The following is a 25,441-nucleotide window of genomic DNA, read 5'->3' on the forward strand; positions in this document are numbered from 1 at the left end:
AAAATTTTAACAAACATTTTACATATAATATATAATTATAGAAGCTGACTCAACCAATACTTTAGTATTGTCTAATTTTTCAGAAGTTGTTACATGATGTGAAACAATTTTATTAGTGGGATTCTCATTCTTACTATTCGTATTCGCGAATTATTAGATATATGTATTCTTATTTGTTCAAACTAAAAAAAAAATTTGATATTCGAACAGGCCTAGCAGAAAGCTATTAGATTCACTTTTCGTTCGCAACTGCTATAGTTCCAAAATAAGTGGCAACTATCTACTTGATAACTCTCAGCTCAGAGTTCCTCAACATAACAGTTGATCACAGGCATTGATTACTCTGTACTCTTAGCAATATTAATGATGTAATATACTGATTGGTTAACAATTTCAATTATGTAGATAAATATGCTAATCTTTCGGACAGCAAAATACACATGAAAAAATTGTGTGCTGGTGTATAATAATTCAATTCTCCAATCAATCTTTGTCTAAATTGAAATACATATACACTTATTTTTGTTCAAAAGTTTACAACTTACCTCTATATTGTATAATTGTATAACATTACCCTAGTTGTCTTGCAATTTTCTTTTCTTATTATTTTTTTTAATCATTATTTATATTACCCCCCCCCCCCCCCCCCCCCAATTATTTTTGTCCTTTATTATGTATATTACATTCAGGTGGTATATTATTTGCTGATATTTGTAACTATAATTGTTTGTTCCTGTGTGTGCTGCAGTCCGTGCAGGTATGCAGTGCCTGCTAGTCCACTCCTGGCAGGAGGTGTGGACCTGGGGCCTACACTGTGCTGTGAGCCTCGCCTCTTGTGTGTCGTGCACAACTAAAAGGCTTCTAGCTAATGGTGGGCTTGTTATAAATTTAAATAACTAAATAAATAAATAATAATATTTCTTCATAGAGAACCTTTCAATCACAGTAATCTGCAGATTATAAAGTTGCAGCTGTAAACGAACATCGCAACTTGTCCATCCTCTTTTTTATACTATTCACTAAAAACCCATTTAATACTGGCTGTAGAAAAAATGTATCTAAAAACTAATTGTAATGGTAAAATCTTAATAAAGAAATTTAGTTCTTTAATCATGGTAGTCCCTAAAAAAAACGTATTTACCAAGATATTTTGCAACCTCCTTCCCCTAAAGCAACTCACCAGCAACCGTTCAGTATTATCCTGACACGTGTCATGGTTGCTACAAGCTTGAAATTCCAAAATTCACTGACTTTTCCTACTTTGAATCTGTTTGAACATTTGGTTATTAATTAACTATTCCAGCTAACTTAACTTATTTTATGGTTTTTTAAAAAAAGAAAAAAAAAAGTACTGAAATAAGAACTTAATTCATAATCTAATTTAAATTACAAATAATATAAATTAAATTATTATGAAATCTAATTTCACGAGTCACTCACTCCATACAGACTCCATTAAATATTTGTTTATTATGGTCATGCTACACACTTAGTAACACACTGTGTTGTATTTCTCAAATTTTTTTTTAGTTTTGAATTTCTAAATGATCGCCAATGCCATCCCCGCCCATATTACATGTTAGGTCTGGTTATTCATTTCCAATATTTTGTTTAATATTAACACATAAGGCCTAACTCATCATAACTTTATCTCTATTAATCCGCAGAAGCCGGTAATCTCAAGAATTATTGTGTAAATAAATTCAATATTGAATTATTTACTGATGACACACGCCCATCAAAAAATGTATATGGCCGCGTGGTAAAATTAACGCAGTTTGAGATCAAAATATGTGCTTGCAAACGATTAATATTGGTTCTCATGAAACTATTGAGTAACGGGTATCGAACTTGTATGTAAACATGCATAAATACTTTTCCCCCCCTTTTTAAACTACGTGTTCACAGAAAAAAACCAGAGAATTCACGAAAAGGAAAATAAACAGAATTTCATGATATTATAAGTTTCAGAATTTTTTTGAAAGAAAAAAAAAACAGCGCAAAGGAATAGGGGTGAACGGCCTCCTATCTGCGTGGTGGTGTGCGGGAGGGGAGGGCCAGCGGGCATTCCACGCTCACACGCTGCCATCAGAGGTTATTTCCTTTGTTGCATTAATGGTATTTTATTTATTATAACCAAATACACACAAATAATTCCAGGTATATTTGGTTCAAAAAGTAAAACAATATTTTTCTTTCGGAGGGGGTTGGGGGGGTCAAAATGGGCCATCCCTGATTTTACGACGGTAGCAATTGTACAAATGCAATCCGTGGAAGAGCATACGTAAAACTGAGGTTCAAGTGTAAATATTTTTTTTTTGTATACTAAGTTAAGTGACAATTTCAATGCTGTTGCTCTCTATCCCGATTATCTAATATCTTTCCCGATGAAATCATGTCCCCTAATAAAAATGCTATTCCCATCCACCTATACATTAACACCTATTTCTGAGTTCCTTAATAACCATGTCAATATGTGTAGATAGCAATTCTTGTCAGTTTTAGAGTCTGGGTGTTAAAACAACATACGGTTTAACCGACCTGAAACCTTGGATGTTAATATAGAATCAGCTAGAACGTAACCACAAGTTTTAAGTTTGATCTAAGTTAGAATATTAGAATTTATCCAAAATGAAAGAAAATGTCGAAACTAAAAATTACAATTCATTCATATTTCCTCATGAATTTCTAAAATCATAAATTGTAGCTAATTTTACAGAATGAATTTTAAATTTATCCATTTCTTTAGGCATAGGCAAAAACGCCAACTGTGTACTTAGCAACCAGCAGTAGCATTCAAACAGTGGGAGCAAGGAAGGCCCACCCCACAACGGGCGGACGCTATGCACAGTACCTAGTGTTGTGAGTTGGGTAAATACCCGGTGGGTAGGGTATTTATAAATGGGTATTTACCTAGGTACTTACCCCTGCCTCTGGTAAATACCCAAAATGAGGGTTTTTAAAGTAAAATCACTTTTTAAGTGTATAATCAAATGGCATATTCATTATTTTATTGCTGTAACTTTATGCTTATCTGTTACTAATTAACCTTATAAAACCATTTAGTAATCATAAATAAAGTTAAACAAATATATCAAATTTTTAATGAAATATAGCAGCAAGTATTTCAATATTTTAGATTATAATTTTTACAAAATTTGCTAGTTATTCTAAATCTAAAACATAATTTTTTTCTTAAGGGAAATTTTTGTTTTCATTGGTTTTTAGAATATGGCTACACTGAACCACTGTAGATTAGCAGCCATGTTGTTCATTGAGTTACATGATGATGCAGTGAAGGAAGTTAAACATACATAACCTCACTACTTCTTGTGTTCAATTTACCATGTTTTCATTTTAATTTTCATTGTTAAAGAGTTTCTCAATATGGGGAAAAAAGAAAGGGCCAACTTGGAAATTTTTTAAAGAGAAGAGTAAAGGAGTGCAATGTAAATACTGTTGTAAAACATACAAACATACTAATGTTAATAAAATGACATATCATATAAAAAAGTGTTTCAAGTGTCCTGAAGATATGAAGAATATTCTCTATTGCAGCAATATTGTACAACCTTTTCAAACAGTGATGTGTACATCCAAAAAAAGCAGTGAAAAAGTATTGCAAAGTCACTATCATAACCATAGTGTGTCACTGACAGAGTCGATACCAGGATCAAGTTTAAGTATTAAAAACTCTACGTTTTCGTCACCAGATGAAAGTAATACTAGGTGCTTAGCACAAACTTCAAAATTCACATCTTCACGAGAAGGGTTTGGCATATCATCATTTATGGACCACATGGAAGAGTATTATTAAAAATATTAGTCGAGGAATATTTTTAACTTTTAGTCCATTTTGCACAGATGAAGAGTGAAGAACAAATAAACATGCAATTAATTTCTCAGCTATTCTTAGAAAATTTTGAAAATACGTGTTTACTTTTTATTCTGATATAGTGTAAGTTAAATAACATTGTAGGTTAATTAATGTGATATTTAAGTAAGGACTGGAAAGTAATAACAGATGGGTTAAAATAAAACTACAAAAAATATATTAAAAACAGAAACTTAAAAAACAAAAATGTAAATATGATTAGTTATGTAATTTGTGTGCTTTTGTGTTGAATGCATGATGTTATGAAAGTATGCTACAACTTTGAAAGGTGATTCCTTCTTCCAAAAACAAAGTAGTCAAGTCTTAAGAGTTACACTACACCATTTTTTTTTGCGTAGTACTATTCTCTAGGGAAAATTTGTAGTTAAAAAATTTAAAATAGTTAATATTGACAAAGTATGGAAAATGATGTGGAGTAAAATTACAATATTTTGATAAATCTTTAGTGTGTTGAATTATCTAACCTTGGGGGGGGGGGGGGGGGGGAGGGGGGGGGGAACCTTAAGATAAAACTCTCCCCTTCATGATAATAATAGGTCAGGTCAGCTTACCCTATTCTCTATTCCCCCCAAAAACAAATTTAGTTGTCTGGTTTTTCTAAATATTTCACACTGTTGCTTTTCCCCCGTAAGAATTGTGTTTGGAAAAAATGGTAACGTATAACTATTCCATGTTTTTGATAAAGAATCATCTGCTAAAGTTTGCAACATACTTTCATTAACATCGTGTATGTAACATATTACTTTATGAAACTATTAAAACTCGACATAATTAAAATTATCATTGATTTAATGAAAATACCCAGGTATTTATGAAATTTGGGTATTTACCTGGGTAAGTACCCAAGGTATTTACCCTTAATTATATATACCTGGGTATTTTACATCTCTAACAGTACCTACCACAATGACAATTCGGGGTATAATTTTATGCATTGTGCTGATGTATTTTTCTGTGTAAAATTATATTATTATCCATTCCATTTTTCTCTTTCAAAACATATACCACAAACTAAACTCTATAAGGCTCCCACTTTCCTCCACACATGCCTGTACTACACATTAGAGATCTTTTATATTTCTCATTATTCTTTCTTTGATAGTTGTAGGCATTAAAAAAAAAATTTCATTTGATGATGATCAACAAACATTCTGCAGAATCCACACAAATTAAAATCCATTTACATAATGAAATAAAATATAATCCTAGCTTCAAAATTATTCAAAATAAACAGTTTTATCATAAATTTTCAAAGCAGTTTGAAGAAACATTTATCAAATAATGTGACAGCCATTTGCAAAAGAAAAAAAGAATGTGTTTATTGGTAGTGACAATGAAGACTGAGGAAGACGGAGGAAGACAGAGAGAGAAGCGGGGCGGCACCTCGAGAGGACGTGGACCCCGGCTCGCTCCAGATGATGGGCGTGGGGCGGTCGTTGCGGCCGCGCCCGCGGAACATGGAGCGCGCGGAGCGGCGAGCCGTGCCCGAGCCTCGCTGCAGGGGCCGCTGAGACGCCCGGCTGTGGGAGGGCACCTCCGAGGCCTCCGCCTCGCGCCCCTCCGCCTCCTCCGCCGACACCAGCTTCTCCCCCTCCGAGGTCACCCCTGCACACACGCACGCACACACCCGGACCTCCACCAAGCTGATACCAACACGCATCGGCGGGGACATGATTATGTATATGGTGAATTGCGATAAAACCAAAACACAGAAAAACATGTCAATTCACCATATAACTAGAGGTACTCGAATTTCATTAATGACGAAATCGCGATATTTTACCAACGATTTTGGAACTACGTTCTAAGCACTTATAAATGTGTTTCCAAACGCCTATTTTGATTTTACAGCATTTCGTTTCCACGAAATAACTGGTGATGCCGCGAAATTCATTACTATTCGTGATATACTTGTTGTTTCACGAAACATCAGCTAAATGTCAGAATTTTAACGCGATATGAATATTAAGTTTCACAATAATACTTTTGCCGCAAAATGTATTCGTTTATTAAACCAAAACATCGTAAGCCATCTTTATTATGAGATGCGCCATAGATAAGTTCAAGCAAAATAAATACCAAACGCTCGGCCTGAAAGCGGCAACCATTTATCAGCGTTCCTAGCGGGATGTGGACGAAGTTAGCCGGTTGGCCATATTCGTTTCCGTTGCAGAGATATTTATCTCTGTTCCGTTGTTGTATTGCTTGTAAATAATAACAGACAGAGGTTATGGGATTTTAACGTCGCAATACGCCAGTCATGTGAAATGACCAAATGAGGTTTCAAAAGATCCTACGTTCCATGTAAATAGTTAAATGTGAACGAAAATAGGCAGTTGTGGTTTATTTTGTTTGAAGTTTATTTGGTTTACTTGATACTTCACAATGCCTAAGGTCGTATCAGTGTTTGAACGAGCTAAAGAATACGAGCATGAAGGATTCATTGTTTTTAATAAACTTTTTAATAGGACATTAAAAAAAAGTCGAATGTGAATTAAGTTACCTATCTACATTACAAAACCCGCTGACTGCAGTTGCTGTTTTCTTGGAAGAATGCTGCTCGTCAGAAGAAACTTTAGACATTTTTTGGGGTGGTTCTGGGTCATCTGGGTCGTCATTATCTTTTCTCCATTTGGAAAACTTAATCAAAGTAAGCCTGCTCATCGCAAATCACCTCAAGAACAATAATATTGTAAACTTAACGTTAGAAGTGTGGTTATGGAAATTTGCGTCGGAAAAAAGAAAACACGAGAAATAATGATGGCTGCCGCGACTATGCTAGTCAACTTAGTACCGTACTGTAAAATTTACTGGACCAGTACTTTTAATAAACAAGATTAAATTAATATTTTCAGTACCTTACTGTATAACCAAAAAGGCCAAAGAAAATAAATACATGCCAGTAATTTAAAATACGTAATACTTCTCGTTCTCGTACACGCACTATAGTTAAAGGTATAATTAGAGCCACGATTATATGGTAATGCGCGATAAAACGAAATAACACCGAAAACCGATTGAAAACACGAAATAAAACGAAATTGTGCGAAATCCGCTATATGTCACGAAAGTTCGTCTATCCTGATTATTTACGTTTTTTTTTCCATTCTGTAAGGACAATTCACTACCTTCAGCACAATCAAATATTTCTTACAGTAACTAGCAGCCATATATATTATATGCGACGGTGATATCATTATAGATTTTAAAATGAAGTCTCGGAATTAACGTAATATTTTCTTTAAACGGTAATCTTGTGTACCATAATAATTTAAGATGTTGATAACTATGATACAATGGCCGCCGTTCACTTTCTGTAAATACAAAAATAACAAACGTCCAAAATATGTTTTTCTAAGATTACGTTTTTAATCATTAAAATATTACACACTAAAGCGCATTGCTTTTACTGTTAATTTAAAATAAAGTACGTAGGCTACGAAAATAAAATTAACCCTGCTTAACGTAACGATTGTAAATAATAAATAGTACATGTTTATGTCGGTATTAATTTTCACGTACGTATGTTGGTATTCGGTATGCGTTTGTATTCGCATTCGCATCTATTCTCCATTGTTTTGATCTTTCCAGCACGGCAAGTTTTTGCGTATTGAGAGGTTAAATTCTTCCTATGTGATTAAAAATTTTTTGATAATGCCTAAAACTAAGGTTTCTGCCAGTGACCGATCGAAAGAATTTTCCAGTGAAGGATTTTATATCAGTGATAAAATTTTAATGTGCAAATTCTGTAACTGCAGGCTAGACTACGAGAGACGCGATACGCTTGTGAAACATGTCGCAAGTGAGAAACATAAGCATTCGAGGCAAAACTCATCTGTTAAACGACATCCTTGTCTAAGAGTCTTTAATGCCATTAATTTGCGGTTCAACCCAAGAAATGTGAGTAGGGTTAGCATAGAAGATGCAAACCTACAGAAGTCTCTGCATAACTTGTCTTCTGTTTCCCATCTTCCCATTGATACATTCATACATGGCTATGTTGCTTTCAAAAAAATAATTGAGGATGAACTTTCATTGACAGAAACAAGCCAAATTGATGTTGCAAAGGTACTTTGCTCCCTTAAAGGGGACTACAGTGAATTTGCTCAAGCCAGTTTAAGGGCAATCTGGTTCCCAACATCAAATGTTGATGCAAAACGTTCATTTTCCAGGTACTCACTGGTAGTTAGTGACAGAAGACAACGTCTCACTCAGAAAATGCAGAAAATTTAACTATGATAGCATTTCAATAAAACCGTCTTAATAGTAACTTTGGAAGTGCTTAATTGTGTAATTTTGTAGTGTATGTGATTGTAATTAAGTCGTGAAATTTTTGTAGTTATTTAAAAGTTTGAATTTATGAATTTGCAAATGAACTTAACTATCTATGAATTTGCAAATGAACTTAATTGTAATTAGATCATGAGGTTTTAGTGTTTATTAATATTTGTTTTAATAAATTTGCATGTCGTACAGAAAAGCAAGAAAATTTTGCCGTGGGTATTTTGAGCAAAAAAATAAAACCATATAACACCAAAATCTTTATTTCTTTACACCGAAATTTGTCTTAAAATAACACCACAAAATCTTGACTCTAGGTATAATATACAATACCTTTGGCATTTATATGATAGTTTATATTACGTAGTACGAGAAATGCGTACAAAATTCTCTAAAGTAAACAAAACACAAAGCGCGCCTATATGAAAAAATTGCTATGCGAGTTATGCAACGATTAATAATTTTTTATTGGTCTGTGCTTGAAACTGTTGAGGCGACGATTATGCGATAAAAGTCGGAATATTACAAGTAATGGAATTTTGTTGTGCTGTTTTGTGAATGGTCTCAAATGGGAGTTAGAAAACTTCATTTTTTTTTAAACGAGCGTTCGGTTTTTCGAATATATTTTAAGAGGTTTCGAACCGAACCGAACGTAAGGGTTCCGTTCGGTTCGAAATTTTCGAACTTTGCTCAGCACTACAATTTTCAATTACTAACTAAAACTCTTAAAAACCCAACTCAAATCCCACCTCGGTTCCTACGAATACTCGAATTCATAGGATTCGGTATATTCGAAAATCCCATCTCTATAATAAAGAATAAACACAATTTGATGGAAAAGAGGCCGGAAAATGTGTAGTTAAACAAAATTATAGTAAATTAAAAAAAAAACTTTTGAGCCTGAAATATTACATGTACTATAGTCATTGTAATTAACTAATTTTTTTGGGAACCCTTTTTTACATGTTTACCAAACTATTTGGCCAAAGTGGCCAATTCTCCTGACAGGAAAAAATTAATTCTATAAAGTTTTGTGCAGGAACATAGCATAGGCCTATTTAATACTCAAAATGTTTAAATACATAAACATAGACTGTAAAATTCTAGACACTATTTGTGATGTAAAATTTAAGTAATGTGTTTATAATCTACAAGATAACATTTCCACTTCTGTATGGCTTACGCGGGAATCGAGTGATTGCTGTATCAAGTATCATGTACAGCTTTGTGTGTGTATCATAAAATTAAATAATTAGTAGAACAAATACACTCATTTAACAAAAAAAATTTTTTTTTACCGAAATATACCACCAAAATACTTTTTTTTTACCGAAATATAGCATTGAAATCCTATAGTTTATTTACCGAAATCAGGCAGTTTTATTACCATTCTTCATGGGCTCTACATATAACACCTAAATTCAAATTAATAAAACACCAACAAAGCACCAACCACAATTAAAACTATCACACGAATCAGCATTTTCAATAAAAACTTAACTCTAATGACTAATACGTAGGGCCTGGAATTTTTCGCGATCGCGAATTTCGCGAAAATTCGCGCGAATTTCGCATGAAAACGCGAAAAGTAAGTACATTCGCGAAAACCACAACATTTCTATATTACACTGCGAATATATCCCCGAAAAGTACCATTACAGTAGAATCCCGCCGATGCGAGCCCCCTCTGATGCGTCCATTCCGTTTATATGACCGTTTTTTGAGAAAACATGAAAAATTTGAGCAGAGAAAGTCGAAAATTTGAGTAAAATCGGCTGAAAAACAAGTCTGTTACACTTTGTTGGGCTCTATGTGTTCACGTTTATCTTGGCAAGAGCTGTACTGTAAGCAGCCAGGCATACAAAAGACGGCTAAAAATAGATACCACCCCTCTAGACTGTCCACGCCGCAGTGTCTAGACGAGCTCGGCGCCTCCACTATCGCACGAAAAGCCATCTCAGCTGTCACGTTATCTTACCCGCCCGGCGGCTTGACGTCATTTGTGACGTGACGCGACGCTTACCTCTCCCATCCCCTGCTAATTCTTCAAGGCTCATCCCTCCCAGAGCCACAAACCATGTAAAAACAATTCCCACCCCCCCCCCCCCCTCCTCCTTATCCAACAAACATTTCAACACATTCCCTCCCTTATTTCAACCTTCTGCGTGAGAAACTGTCAGCGTGTTTTTTTTTCTCTTTTTTTTTACGCTGCGAAGGGACCTGGAAAAGATAATTGCTTGAGCTGTCAAAATAAACATTGCTGACGGCAAGGGCAGGAGCGCATCCTGTCGGTCTGTTGCTGTGATTATCTACTCCAAAAACATGTCACAGCATTTCAGGATAGCATTGTTCTTATTTCTTTCGTTTATAGCCGAATGTTTTCTACTTGATCCACACAAGGTTAAAGTATCCTTTAACCCAAGTCTTGTGTTTCAGCATAATTACCTTATTTTTACATAAGCCGTGTTCCTGTATGGTTTTGATGCTCAAAATTGATCTGGGGTATAGTTCACACTAAGTTTCTTCTCATTTGTGCGCTGGGGTTTGTTCAAGTGGCAACCCCGTGTTCCTCCACTCCATTAAATACGAGCATATCAGTATCAGAAACATGGGTTTTATTGTACTGACAATAGCACAGTGATGTGCAAATTTTGCAACTGTAAAGTTTCATGGGATAGAAAAGATTTCATTGACAAACACCTAAAGTCGGCTAAGCATGTGGCATTGGCAGCAAAAAAAAAAAAAAAAAAAAAAAAAAAAAAAAAAAAAAAAATGTAGTTGCAAACATCTATAGCAACGTGTGTTTTGTGTAACTGTTTTGGATTTAATTGGCTGTTATTATGCATATTAGCCTATTCCTAGTATACATGGATTGTTTATTAAATATGTAAACTATTATATTCAATAACTGCACAATTTAGTCAACATTTAAAATACCGGTAAAATTTCCATTGCATAACGAAAATACAGACTTTAAACCACCGCTTTTCTTATTTGAAAGTACCGCTTTTTGCATACTGAAAACACCGAAATTTTCCAGGCCCTACTAATACGTAATCTTTTAAATATTAAATTCAAAAAGTAATTTATTAAGAATTAAATTTCTATCACTTTTATGGAAAAATTATTGGAAAAAGTTTACATTTTTGAATTTTCAACTGTTATTAGTTACTCTTATTTACATTGTTTTAAATACAGTCAAACCTCTATCTATCGAACTCGCATGTATCGATTGTCCGTATTTATCGTATACTTTCTACGGTCCCGGCAAAATTGCCATACAACTAAGGTTAAAAAAGTCAGCTTGTACCGATGTTCGAATTATCGTTTTGTCCGCATTGATCGTACAAAATATGTGGTCCCGTCACTATAAATTATAGTAGATGATCGTTTAACCACAAAGATTTTGCAGAAATAACTATTTCTTAGAAAGAAACCGTCATAAAAACAGTAACGATAGTATACAGTAGTAAAAATCACCTTAAATCTGCAGCCAAGTAATGGAGCACGTAAATATGAAGAAAAGACAAATGAACAACAACTTACGAAGAAATATGGATGATGTACCATAACTACAATACAAACCCAATTGTTATCCTAAGATAATTACCATAAAAAGAACTAAAGATTCTTTGTCAATACCATAATTACTACAGAAGCACGATAGCTACCACATTTGCACTACAGTTACCGTAACAACTGAGATGTATATTTACCGTGACGGTAATGTATTTATTTATGACATATTAAAATTAATGAACATTATTGAAAAAAAAAGATGTTAAATTTTTATATGTTCGTTTGGCACATGTTGCGAAGAAATAATGCGATCTGAAAGAATGCAGTACTACTACGAAAAGTGATAAGGGTACTCGTGGATTTTTAGGTTATGGCAGTCTCTCTCGTTTTTCAGTAATATCGGCCGAAAATTAACAAGTGTATCGGAAGTCGGCAGAAATGCCGATTCAACTAAATATTGGCAAAATTGGCTTCTTCAGTACAGCTCTACATTTGATGACATGAGTAAACATATTTCAGACTACAGGATATTGAAAAAGACTTTAATTTCCATGTAGATTTATTGTGCGTATGTTTTTTTTTGCAAGTGTAAATTGAATTAAGTAAAATACTTCCATTTTTATTTATTTTTCAACTGATTTAACTTTAATGACAAGTAACTGATATATTTCTGACACTAATTTTGAGGTTGAAATATTATTTTTTAAAAATTCTTAGAGTGAAGTCCACATCTATTGAATGTCCGCATCTACTGAATTTTTTTGTTGGTCCCCTGAAAAACGATAGATAGAGGTTTGACTGTAGTTAGATATGCTTATTACAGATCATTATATTATTAAAGTGCATCATGTATCTGTCAAAATGACACTGTTTTGGAGAATTTGGATTACGGATTATTTAAGCATCACATTCGTACATGCTATATTTTTTAATAAACAGATTTCATAAAAAAAAGTTAACACCAAAATCTCGTATTTTAAAAATGAAATGGGCCTGAAAATAAAATTGTGTGTCTATGTATCAGTAATAGCCTACTACCAGAACTATTTAGTATGGATGTGTACAATTTCAAAATTTGTGATTTTGACACACATACACCAACAATTTTCTTTAACTACATTCAAACTAATTTATATGAACAAAACCTCCATCCGAAGAACACTAGTATTCTCTGTGATAAAAACTCTCTCACTTATTATAAAATAAAATCTAGAACAATTTTATCAAAACCTCTTATCTCTTTAATGTTCACATTACTTACGAATGTCGTTATTCATACATTTCATCTCCCATAAAACATAGACACACAAACTGTACTATGTATATGCAACTGTATGTTGCAGTACATTATTCTAGCTCGAATACCGTGTTTATCGTATAATCCTAACACCGTTATTTTAGGGCATCAAAATATGGAAAAAGATTCTCACACAAAAATCGCATAGTTTTTTTTTGGTCCCGTTGTTAGATTTTGAGCGATTTGTGTAGGTAGTAAACATGATAGAATAAAGCAGTGCAACAGCAATTGGTTTTCATTTTTTTGTCAGACATTTTGGTGATTATAATCAGAAAATACAGTAAAATTTGATTGAAATGTACCCACACAATACAATTTCCTGTCTAATGTGATCTAATGTTTCAGTCCTGCCATGTTCTCAATAAGATGTTCGTAATTTTTTTCAATGTACGATGTTGCGCAGAAACCTCTTTTCCTGTATAAAGCTAACCTAAAAAAACTATTCAAACCACTTTAAATGTTGCTAAACTAACCCAACCAAACATTAGGGACTGGAAAAATTACCATCTAATATTGTGAAATAGCATTTTAAATGCAACTTATTTAAAACTTAATATATTCATTCTAAATATTTGTAAAATAAGTATAAATATATACAAATATCTTCAAATAACCCTTTAGATTACATCCATCTAAAACCCACAATTTTTTAAATGTCTTTTTAGATGAAAATTACAAAAAAATCTAAATTCTTATTTTACTAAAAAAAATTGGTACTGCAATATGCTAACAAATGTTAAGTTGCAGGATCAATTCATTGAATAATCACAAAAATACTGGATTAATTGGGTTGGGTTGTATTTCAAGTTGTTTATTCATGGCACCCATTCATTCCAAAGTGTATTTAAACTTGGTGTTGGTGTACTCATTACTACATCTAGTTGTAAAACGTGATTTTATCACTTATTTGCTACACACACACCATAGTTTTACACAATTCTATATATTTTAATTGCTCAAGTATAAAACAGTAATCAATGTTTCTACCACTTTATTCTACATGAATTAAACTTTGAATTGTAAAACTACAACTATGAAGTGTGGACTTGACTTGACCAAAATATTTACACTCTCATCCATCTCTACAATTTGCCCCCGAGTTCGTTAGCTTCGACACAGACTAGGCAGTAGTCGTGGCTTTACCGTTCCCCCCATCTGCAGGTTCTGCATCTTCCTGGTCCAAGCTGTGGGCTTCAGCTGCATCCTGGTCTTCTGCATCTGCAGCACACAACCACCAAGCTTATGCCTAAGCCTATGCTACGTGCAGGAAATACGAACGACACATTAAAAACTGAGCGAGAACAATACCTGATGCAAACGCGAAGTAATGTTTTTAATAGTGTTCTACATCACTTACTTCATGGAAACACATGAGCACAGGTACACGTATAGCTGCTGAAGTTAAAAACTTGAATTATCCTCCTGATATAGTTCAACTTATTACATCATGTCCTGGAAAACCTATCAGTAACTACCGTATTTACTTGTGTATAGTGCGCACCACGATTTTTGAAACAAATTCCAAAGAAAAAAAATTAAAACTTTTTCCCCCATAAATAAATTTTACTAACATTTTGTGGTACCTGTTAAGTAATTACTTATGAAACAAATGATAATTTAAATTGATGTGTGGTGATGCGTCAGGAAAATACTTAAACTCTGCTGTGTAGATAGAAGATAATGAAGCGCTGTATCGTCACAACTGGTACGTGGACGGGAGGGTGGGAGGGAGGGAGGGAGGGAGGGAGGGAGGGAGGGAGGGAGGGAGGGAGGGAGGGAGGGAGGGAGGGAGGCAGGCAGGCAGGAACGGGACTATGAACATCAAGTAACCTTGACAGTTGACAGGACTAAACACCACCACTCCCGTCACGTAGCTTCTACATAGATATTTCAACTGATAGTTAACACATTTTTAGGGACACGCAAAATGAAGCGTGCCACACTACGTTGCTAAGCTGGCGCGGAGGACTGGATGACTCACCGATAGCTGCTTGGACGAGGAAGCGAGGGAAGTGGGAGGGGGACTGGTGACAACATTCTCTCTCTCTCTCTCTCTCTTTTATTTTACTAGTTGCGCTGGCTTTCTGTAGAGGGGGAGGTCTAAAAATAAACAAGAGACGTGCAAGCTTGCGCGCGCACGTGTGTGTGTGCGTGTGTGTGTGCGTGTGTGTGTGAAAGAGATGCCTCGTCGCTTGTGCTATGTGTGGGGGCTGGCCAGAAACGTCACCCGTCACCCGGCAGTTAATGACTACCATTCCTCCTCCCTGCCTCCCCCCCCCTTCTAACTTTTTTTCCCCGTGTATAGCGCGCATCCTTGATTTTTTCCCTTTACTTGATGGGAAAAAAGGGAGCGCTATACACGAGTATATACGGTACATGGGAGACACCATACCTGCGACGTCCGCGGCTCGAGCATCGTCCTGGTCGACCGGCTCGTCCAGGTCGTGGGTGACCAGGATGGAGGGGATGTTGCCGGGGTTGTCCGGCACGGACGGAGGAGCCGCGTCGCCGTCCGTGCCCTGGCTCACTTCCGCGCTCACGTCTGTCGACAAGACGGGGGCCAGCGACGCTGCACGACACTGCTTTCGCTTTGGCGTTCACATGATTGATAATACACAATACTAACTAGTTCACACGTCTCTCTTCTGACACAAAAGATCCACATTTTATTTCCAATTGGTAAAAAGTAGAAACAAAATTTAAGGTGTTATGGAACTATGAGTGAACTAGTTCCTTGAATATTTAGCATCAGGTGCAGTGCCTTGCAATGTGTTAAAAAAAGAGGTATACTCTAAGCAGTTAGGTATAAAAAAGTTTGTATTTATAATAAATTGTCAAGTTTATGATGCAAAAATATTAGAAAACACAAAAAAAACATTTGATATTTAATTACATTTAAGAAATGTAGCAACCTGTGATGTCATGAGCAGCTTGTTAGCTGGGTGCTCGGATGACAGGCGCGCTCTACCCCAGAAAGCCATGCACAGATACCGATAAAAACCCTCACCTTTTCAAACAAACACACACTTTTTAAACTAAAGCACATGTTTTTTAAGAAGGGAGAAAACGGAATCACAATATATTATATAAATACGCTCATCACTGACTGACTCTGTTTAACAATGAATGAGTTTTGTTTTCATGCGCTTACACATTTTCATCGGTCTTTGCTAACTTGTTCCTCCTAGCATTGCTGCTGACTCTGTGGCACAAAGATAATATGTATGGGGGCATATGTTTAATATAATAATTCAAATTGTTGGCCTCCACTTGCAAAGAGTAATCTACCGACCACTGTTGTCAATTTTATAGCGCCAATTATAGGATTAAATTAGTCACAAATAGTATATTTTAAGGCTAGAGTTGCATCGATACAAATCAGCAGAAGCCAATTATGCCTAAATATTTAGTTGAATAAGCGTTTCTGCAGATTAACAATAAGTTTGATAATTTCTGGCAGATAATACTGAAAAATTAAAGTGTCTGTAATAACCTAAAAAATCATGAGTACCCTTTACACATTTCCTAGTACTACATACTTTGAACTCGTATCATTCCTAACTACATAAGCCTGCTGTGAAAATCATACCTAAAACATCCTGAGTTTTAATAACGTTCTTGAATTTATTACATAGAAAATAAATATATCATCGTCTTGGTAAAGTTAGGAACGAACAAAAGCTTGATTTATTTAGTTCATGGCTGCCACAACAAACAATAGTAAATACGAACTATTGGAACTGAAAAAGTTTGTAATATTCTGACACACATTTTTAAAATAATTTACAGCAAGTTTTTAAAGTTTAATTAAAAAAAAAGGCGCACTTACATAACATAAATTACTGTTACATTTTTTCATGAATCACATTTCCGTATTGTAAATTGTAAATATTGGACATGTATACATGTTAATGAAGATCGCAGACTTTCGCAGCCATTGTAAGAAGTAGCTTGGCTTCTGGCTGTAGCCACGTCGAAGGCGAATGTTGCACAGACATTTCGGTTGACATTGCAGTCACCATCAACAAGGTTTCAAGCATTATTCTCAACGCTGCACCAGTTTCTTGAACTCCTCTGCACAGAAGTTCACCGCCTGGGAATGGAACGGACGCCTCGGCCATAGGCTTCATGGACTTTGAATACACAATGCGTGTAGCCTACGTACAGGAGCTCAGTGAACATCTCCGGAAAGCGTTTAAGCAATCTCCGTACTCGAGTCGAAAAATGATGGCTACTTTTTTTTTTTTTGGGATGAAAAGGGCTTCATTTTGGTTAATTTAATGAAACGTGGGTCAACAATTACAGCAAAATGCACAAAATTAAAATTGTCAACTGGTTTAATTTCACTGCTGCACCTAGTTCTCAAAGTATCAAAATTGAAACAGCACGCACAGACACACGCATAAGTAATTAAAATAACTGCACAATATTTCACCACAATGAAGAAATGTTTTAATTTATGTCTTACAAAGGATCTAAATAGTAGTTTAACATGAGGCAATGAACATGGAGGCGGTACCTTGAGGCGACACCTGCAGCGGCGTGGTGGGCACACTGCGACCGGTCCCAGCGTCCTCCATGCGGATATCGTCCAGAGCCTCGGGCCCTGACTGGGCCGAGCCTGCAGCACACACACCTACGTCTAGCTGCTCCTCCACACACAACCTATATACTGTCATACACGTTTACACACCAATATACAATTACAGGCAATACAAAAGCACTAGATGGGAATTCTAAGTATTGTGCAACAGTGCACGCGACCATTACGCCTTTCCCTGACACATCTACACTGGAACCTGACTGTGGCTAAGTGAGCTATTCCTGGATTACAAGTTTAACCCTTGCCCTGGGTCAGTGAATGTGTTTGGCTCCCGGCCGGCGGTCAAACCTTCTCAAACATCTGACTACACACGGAACAGCCCGGCTCGGGTTGAAACACTTGCGACCCCTGTCTCGGAGGTGCACCATGTCGACGTGAGAGCTACGAGACGCCTGCTGGAGTAGGGGTCTGCAAGGACTGGGCGTGACCACGACGTCAGAGTGGGTCGCTGGTTGGAATCCTGCACAGGCAAGTACACTGAGCGAGAGTCGGCAAGTGGACAAGGGCTCGGCTCAAAGAGCATCGTACGCTTGTGGAAGTGTATCCTCACGGATACCCCTTACCGAAGTCCCAGTGAGTAGCGATTGGACATTCTCTCACTAAAGCCACTAGAGAGAAAGGAGGTGCTTTCCACTGTAAGAAACTCCATTAGCACCGCCCCCCCCCCCCCCCCCATTTACATTTCCATCCCACTCATCCCATTTCTACAATCCAAGTACGTATTATCCTATCTCAACTGCCACACCTGCGGTTAATGATACAGTCAAAACTGACATAAGTAATGCGGTTTACAGGCAGAGTGTATTTTTTCAACTAAGCTCTTATAAGTAGTACGGTTACATTCAAAGTAGTGCTTTTCATTTAAAATTTTTTAAAATTTCTATGGTGGTGCAATGACAATGCCACTTGTGTAAACTTAATAAAATTCAAGGTGATGAATCAAACACTACAGCTTACTCTATCCCTGACGGTTAAAATGGTGCTGGGTTGCAGAATGCGCTGACCAGCTCCCCTGTTTACGTTAATCTAGGTTGATTCATCCACTCACTGGCGCGCCCGGCCGGCTGGTTCGTCTCGGAGAAGGTGAAGCGGCCCTGCGGGACGTGTGGGGAGCTCACCGCCTCCCCGAAGCCATCGCTGCGTCGCGGCAGGAACAGCGTCGGAGTGCTCGGCACGATCGAGTCGTCTCCCGCGTCCTCGTACCCTTGTGGCTGAACACACGACGTGAGGGGGTGTGTATCGGCCAGCGTGCAGCGAATGAAGGAATAAGGGCTTAATATCTTGTTGACACAGAGATAGGCCTGTACAAATATTTGAATTTTCCAATACGAATAATTAAATATTCTTATTCGATTGGACCTCAAATACTAACTCCTCAAAATAACAAATATTCATTTCCTTTAGAATATTTTTTTTTTCATAGCATACCTCGAGTTTGTCGTATACAAACATTCACTGTTGAGATTAAGTCATTTGTACGATATACAATACCCTTTTTTGATGTTTTAATAAAACTTTATAATCAAAAACTTAAACAATTATCAATGCAAAAAAAATACTTATATACACTACTGACTTAAAAATTAACGGACAAATTGTGTGAATGATTCAAAACACAGCATATTTGTTATTTCAAAATTAAAAACAAAATATTATTTGTATTCGTTTCATCACACCGCCAAATATTGTGGTCACACGTACCAGAAGTGGAACAAAAAAAAAAGTAAACCACCTAGGACTACATCGTCAAAACACATATACACTTAGCCTATCTCTGTAGCGTAGTAGGATGCTCACCAGGATCGAGTCCCGGGCAAGGCATGGGTGTAACATTTAAATGCAGATACACGATTACTAACGATATGATAAAGAAAATGCATAAGGAAAAACTGACATATGGCCATTGGCGCAAGCTAAGGCCACAAAGCACAAAAATAAAAAAATAAAAATAAAAACCCCGTAAATAATGAATTAAGATTCCAGATGAAATTAGCAGAATATGTGTTTATAATAGTATAGCTGAACCAAAATACAATTTACCAGACTTCATTATCAAAGAAAACTCGTGAATAAGGTTAGTGAGCTGTATAGTTCAAAAAACCATTTTTTTTAATTTCATAATTTAAATATTTTAACAAACATTTTCCAAATAATTATTAAAGCTGACTTAACCTAACCAACCTTCATTTTTATATTATTTAACCAATTTTCCAGACGTTGTTACATGATGTGACAAATTCATTTTAGTAGATTCTAATTCTCATTCCTACCACTCAAATTTGACACAAGTACTCATGAATGTATTCTAATGGAACTTATTCATGGAAGTGCAGCTGTTATATTATTTTAATTGTATGTTTTTAATAAAAAATCAATATCCAAATCAAGACCAAGGAACTGATATCCGCGCAGGGCGGAGCGGACGCGCACGCACCAGAAGCAGCTGCTGCTGCTGGCGCGCCAGTGGCTGCACGGAGCGCGCCCGCACCGGCAGTACGGACTGGGAGGCGTGGCTCGACACGTCCTCGCTCTTCGGGGCGTCGCTGCTGCTCGCCTCGGGCCCCGTCGACTGCCCCACGTCGCTCTCCGCGCCCAGCGAGCCCGACTGGTTCGGCACCTCGTTGCTGTCCTCTGCATCACCCACCCCTCTCAGCTCTCACACTCTTACATTCTCAACTCTACCAAGCATGGCGCATGCACCGACTACATCGCAACTACAATGTAACATCTTCTAGATCAGCGGTTCCCAAACGGTGGGTCGCGACTCGATCCTGAAACTATCAGAAACCATCGAATAAACCATCAGAAAAAAAAATAAAAACCGAAACAACCAAAACACATATCTATTGTTAAATAAATAACTGTTTTTCTACAAAGTGCTTATATTTTGTCAACCATATTCAAATTAGAACAAATTGTTTATCAATAATCAATTGGTATCTTAAAAAAAAGGTGTGTGTGTGCGCGCGCGCGTGTGCGTGTGTGATGGCCCGAAATTCGATATCCGATATCGGAGATCGGTAATATCGGCACATTTTTCAATATCGGACATCGGTAAATACTTGCGATATTTTGATAACCGATGTTTGCTCTCGCCAATAATACTTCTCACATAACCTCAACTGTAATTCCAAGCTTAATTTCCACGGGCGTAATTTATCTTTCTTCACGTCACCATATTGCATAGTAATTCCAAGCATATTTTCCACTGAAACAATTTCAAGCCTATTTCTTCTTTCTGATACTGCAATGCATCCCGACGGTACAATTCTTCCATGTGTACACAAATCCCAGTCATTAATGCATATTTATTCGTTTCAGATATTCGCAAAATGTTTTCGCTTGATGAATTTTCGAAGTTCACTAAGTGTACATAAATTGAAAACATAAACGAAAATAATTACGATATTTAATTTAATAAGTGGTGTAGCCGTAAGTAAACTTTGGGAAGAATAAAGTTGCTGCTTGATATGACCATAGAGTAGGATATAACAGGCATTTTCTTTCCGTGTCGTTTCATGGTCGCCAACTGCTGTTCTATACAAAGACGTTATGTAAGTTTTACAAAAGCTAAAATATGAAACGTATTTAAGTAGGGCAAGTTGCAGCAAAGGTATTATGTTGGCTATATTGAGTGCATTGCCAATAACATAAATAAAGATGTGTGGTTTTATAAACTCTGCAGTACGTTTCAAAGTTGTATTGAAATTACTTTTCACGTATTTTTAACGTGTTTTCGCACCAATAAATGAAGTGATATACTTGAACAATGGTCACAAAATTTGCTAAATGAAGACCTTCCTTTCTAGCGTGTCGTTTACCGTGATGAAATTTTACAAAGGGTACAAAAGTTGGTAAAGTTTGATGTTTTTCAGACTGTATTTTTCGTAGATTACAGTTGAGACACTGGACTAAGTACATGCAGTGACTTGTGAATTTGAATTTAGAGAGCTTATTTGTAGGCCATTATGATAATTTCATTGTTAGCTTTCATTTATTGTGAATTTACAATATTTTACAATTAATAAAAATAATATACATTCACATAAGTATGTTTTATTAATATTTAACATTTTTCATTATTGTCTCTAACAATACTCCAGAACCACAATTTTATAGAATCAGTATTAGAAATGAGATAGGCCTATTATCGGAATATCGGGTATCGGGTATCGGATCGGTAAATTTGGAAATATCGGAATCAGTATCGGTATCGGGTTTTTGGATATCGGGCCATCACTAGTGTATATACACACACACATATATATATGCAATATTTTACGGTAGATTATATATACATTAGTAAGGGATACAATACAAATAAGGTTTTTTACTCCACCATAGACCGATAGACCGTGGAATTATTCCTATAAGGAAAGGTGGGTCGCCAGCTGAAAAAGTTTGGGAACCACTGTTCTAGATAATGTCACATTCTTGGTCATACTATACTTTAAGCAGCTACGGTATTTTAATGTTAAACTAAATTGAGTATACAATTAATATGTTAATTTTTTTAAAAAAACATTCTTTCAACGCATTGTTAATAAAGAAGCAGACCTAGTAAAGAACTGTCATTCTTGAGCAATGGCTAACAGCAGGTAAGGTTAAATGTCTCCGGCTTCTGCATGCCAATTGTAACCCTACCAATGGCTGAATGTATCACGACTGGGCAAAGTCTCGCAACTTGACCAACTAAACCGTAGTTCAATTTGCTTGAGTTATGTTTGAGCTGACTGTTTAAACATTTATTCAAGCTGTTGCCAAATCAATAGGGATGTGCGAAAGTGACTTTATCCACACGAAATGAAAGTGAAAGAAAATTTATCAAGTTTCGCGAAAGTGAAACGAAAATGAATTTTTCTATGAGATAAATATATTCTTAACGAAAGTTAAGCGAAATTTTTTAATTAACAAAGAAAAAAAGTGCCCCAAAATTTGCTCTTCAGTAATAAAATCTATTACATAAATCATTTTGGTACCTTTTGATGTATATATAAATATTACTATTTAATAAAATCAACATCTGCCCTAGACCACACAACACAGCCCCATGTCACTCGTAAATTTCAAGAATCAATCCAGATCTTTCAGCGCACAGACTATTTCCTTTACAGTCGTAATGTCGCAGTCTATGATAATATATTTATCACGTGCATGGTACTGATGAAAAAATACGTGAATACTGCGGAACGGCCGCCATCTTGCACCACTGTCACACATGGCTAGCTCAGGAAGCTGTAAACTAGGCAATGGACATGGTCAAAACAAAACATAACAAATGGTTGCTGCCAAGTGGTCATTACATGCAGTGACTTGTTGACCTTTTTGTCTAATTGGCTGTATATTATGAGGATTTTATATGCCAGTCAGAGTATGTAAAATTTAAATAAAGCAGACGACAATGTTTTTGTTTGGCTGTGCGCGAATAAAAGTAGGTACGTTCTTTGTTTATGTGTATACGGTAAATACTAAATAGTGTACTAACAGTTCTGGAATGTATGTTTTACGAATATAGTACCTACACTACTGTTTGAAAGCAAATGAATCAGGTAATTTTTCAAATATTACATGATTTTGTTTTGATACCTAGGCCTACTGTAATCACGGTTGAATTTTGTTAACTTTATCTGCCATGTTTGTTCAAATTATGATTTTACCGTATTTTCATTAACGTGAGTTTTTTTCATCACCACGTAAATTAATCTTAATGGAAATCTTTTTTCTAATTAATGTCTTTATATGATTTGCATATGTTATTACATTATTAGTAATAACAAGCAAATCATATAAAGACATTACAGTAGAATCTCAGTGCTAAGTACTTACAGGTACCTCAAGTTTTTGTACTTAGCACTGAAACATGCATACATATCTTTACAAAGAGAAAAAAATATATAAAAAAATAGCTACAGGAGAGCCGCAATGCCATATGTATTCGCAACTGCGACTTGCTTTTTTCCCCGTGTCTAGTTCTCTGAGTATATCCACTTTTTCCTTAAGCGTGAATTGCTTTCGTTTCTTTTTATCTCCAGGATCATTCATATTGTAGCACAAATACAATGCGGTGTTTAAATAACGTAACCTGAAAATAAACTCAACTATAACAATAAACAATCCCGGCACAGACATCAAACAGTATTTTTAGCGTAGCGTAACACTTTTGTCTAAATAATTAATACTTCTCTCAAACCTCCGTCTTTCGATGTATCGAATGGTGTTGTGTTGCTCACGTCGCATACTACGTACGGTATAATCTATGGTTGTGCGCGCAACTGTTTGTTAACTTTGTTTTGAGAATTTAGAGGTTAGAAAATACGTTGCGTTGGTATTTGTGTATCTTTGTTCTACTACATTAATCATTTAGCTGGAAATTTATTTACCAGTTTAAGTAAATTTTGGTGTAGTAATGCCACGCTACTAGTAGAATTTATACGTTATAGTGAAAATAATACTTTAAACTGAAACCGTTTTGCATGGTGAAGATACGATTTTTGGCGGGGACTTAAAAAAAATTCGTTAAGTGAAATATACTTTATAATAAGTAACGTTATTGTACCGGTATTATACTGTACATTTTTATTAAATTACGATTTCTTTTTCAACTAGAACAAACGAACTTCGGTAAGCTATTGAACTTTCGTTTGGCTCGAAATATTTCGCTAAAAACGAACTTCGACAGATGAAATTCTTACCGAAATCGAAAATGAAAGTAGCAAAATTTCGATTTCGGTATCGGTATACCGAACATTCGCACAACCCTACAAATCAATAAAAAAAAAATGTTTTGTCTCTAGTAACGTATGGCTAGACAAAGTCATTATGATGAATCGCTGAGACACAGACTGCAACTCACCCCCGACTGCAACCTCCACTTCGTTGCTGTCCTGTTCGGTGGTGGTGTTGTCGATATTTGGTCCCTCGCTTTCGTCGTAGTCCACCAACTCCTGCGTGGGGAGCAAACGAGGTGCACTTGGAGAACTAAAGGGCAGCAACCACCACCACCCACAGCGCAACGTGTCTGAACAGAGCCTCCATTAAGGCCTGCACAAACCTTACAATGGGGAGCACTTGGTTGGTATGTCATTAAAATGTAGTTAACTCAGCACTTAACAGAGAGTGCGCGTTGCATGAATCGGCGAGATATCGATATTAGACTACATGTGTGCACTCTATACGGGAAGCAACATAACCAAACATGAATGATACCAACTAGCACTGGCTACATTTTTATAAGCAGTACACCACGGCGACACAAGACGAACAGATAAAGGTTATAAAGTTTAAAAACACCTTTAAAAGATAATTTAGAAGTCAGATAACTTCGTATTTCCATTAATTAAAAATGTAAGTGGTAATGTACGAATAAATATTAGATTTCTACTTTAAAATAAATTGTTTTATACAGAAAAGATACCTACACAAAGAGCTAATAGAGGGACCAAAAACATCATGCAACGTTTACGTGAGATTTTTTTTTTTTATCCAAATATTGACGCCCTAAAATATGGGTGCGACGATTATGCAATTAAACAGGGTACTAATCAAAAGTATGCCTTTACTGTGATTCTGTCCACCCGAGCTCCCAAATAAGAGCCTTGTCCACTGGGTACACGTGGTCACAAGGGTGTGCATGGCTTCAAAAGAACGCAAGCAATTTAAAAACTGCTCAAGTTATTTTAGCGGTGTCCGGTTACGAAAAGCATTTAAGGTTGTTTTAAGGTCAGGTTAGTAGTTCTGTTTTTAAAAAGTTTTTTTATGGGAATGGAAATGGCTAAAAACAAGTGTTTTGAAAGTAATTTTTCCCCTCAGTAGATTCTGGAAGCACCACAGGCACAATAATCGTCAC

At 36.0% G+C, this 25,441-nt stretch overlaps 1 protein-coding gene across 1 annotated transcript in view; it reads right to left on the minus strand.

Annotated features, from left to right (window-relative positions):
• The window catches only part of LOC134534354 (nucleoprotein TPR-like), a 70,682-nt gene that overhangs the window by 1,849 nt on the left and 43,392 nt on the right, over positions 1-25,441 (minus strand). Inside the window, 7 exon segments of the mRNA XM_063372772.1 lie at positions 5,279-5,500; positions 14,136-14,210; positions 15,385-15,534; positions 17,512-17,613; positions 18,644-18,806; positions 20,030-20,226; positions 24,449-24,539. Of these exon segments, the coding sequence (XP_063228842.1) occupies positions 5,279-5,500; positions 14,136-14,210; positions 15,385-15,534; positions 17,512-17,613; positions 18,644-18,806; positions 20,030-20,226; positions 24,449-24,539 (1,000 nt within the window).

Source organism: Bacillus rossius, chromosome 7 (genome assembly GCF_032445375.1).
Source record: "Bacillus rossius redtenbacheri isolate Brsri chromosome 7, Brsri_v3, whole genome shotgun sequence".
NCBI classification, from domain to species: domain Eukaryota; kingdom Metazoa; phylum Arthropoda; class Insecta; order Phasmatodea; family Bacillidae; genus Bacillus; species Bacillus rossius.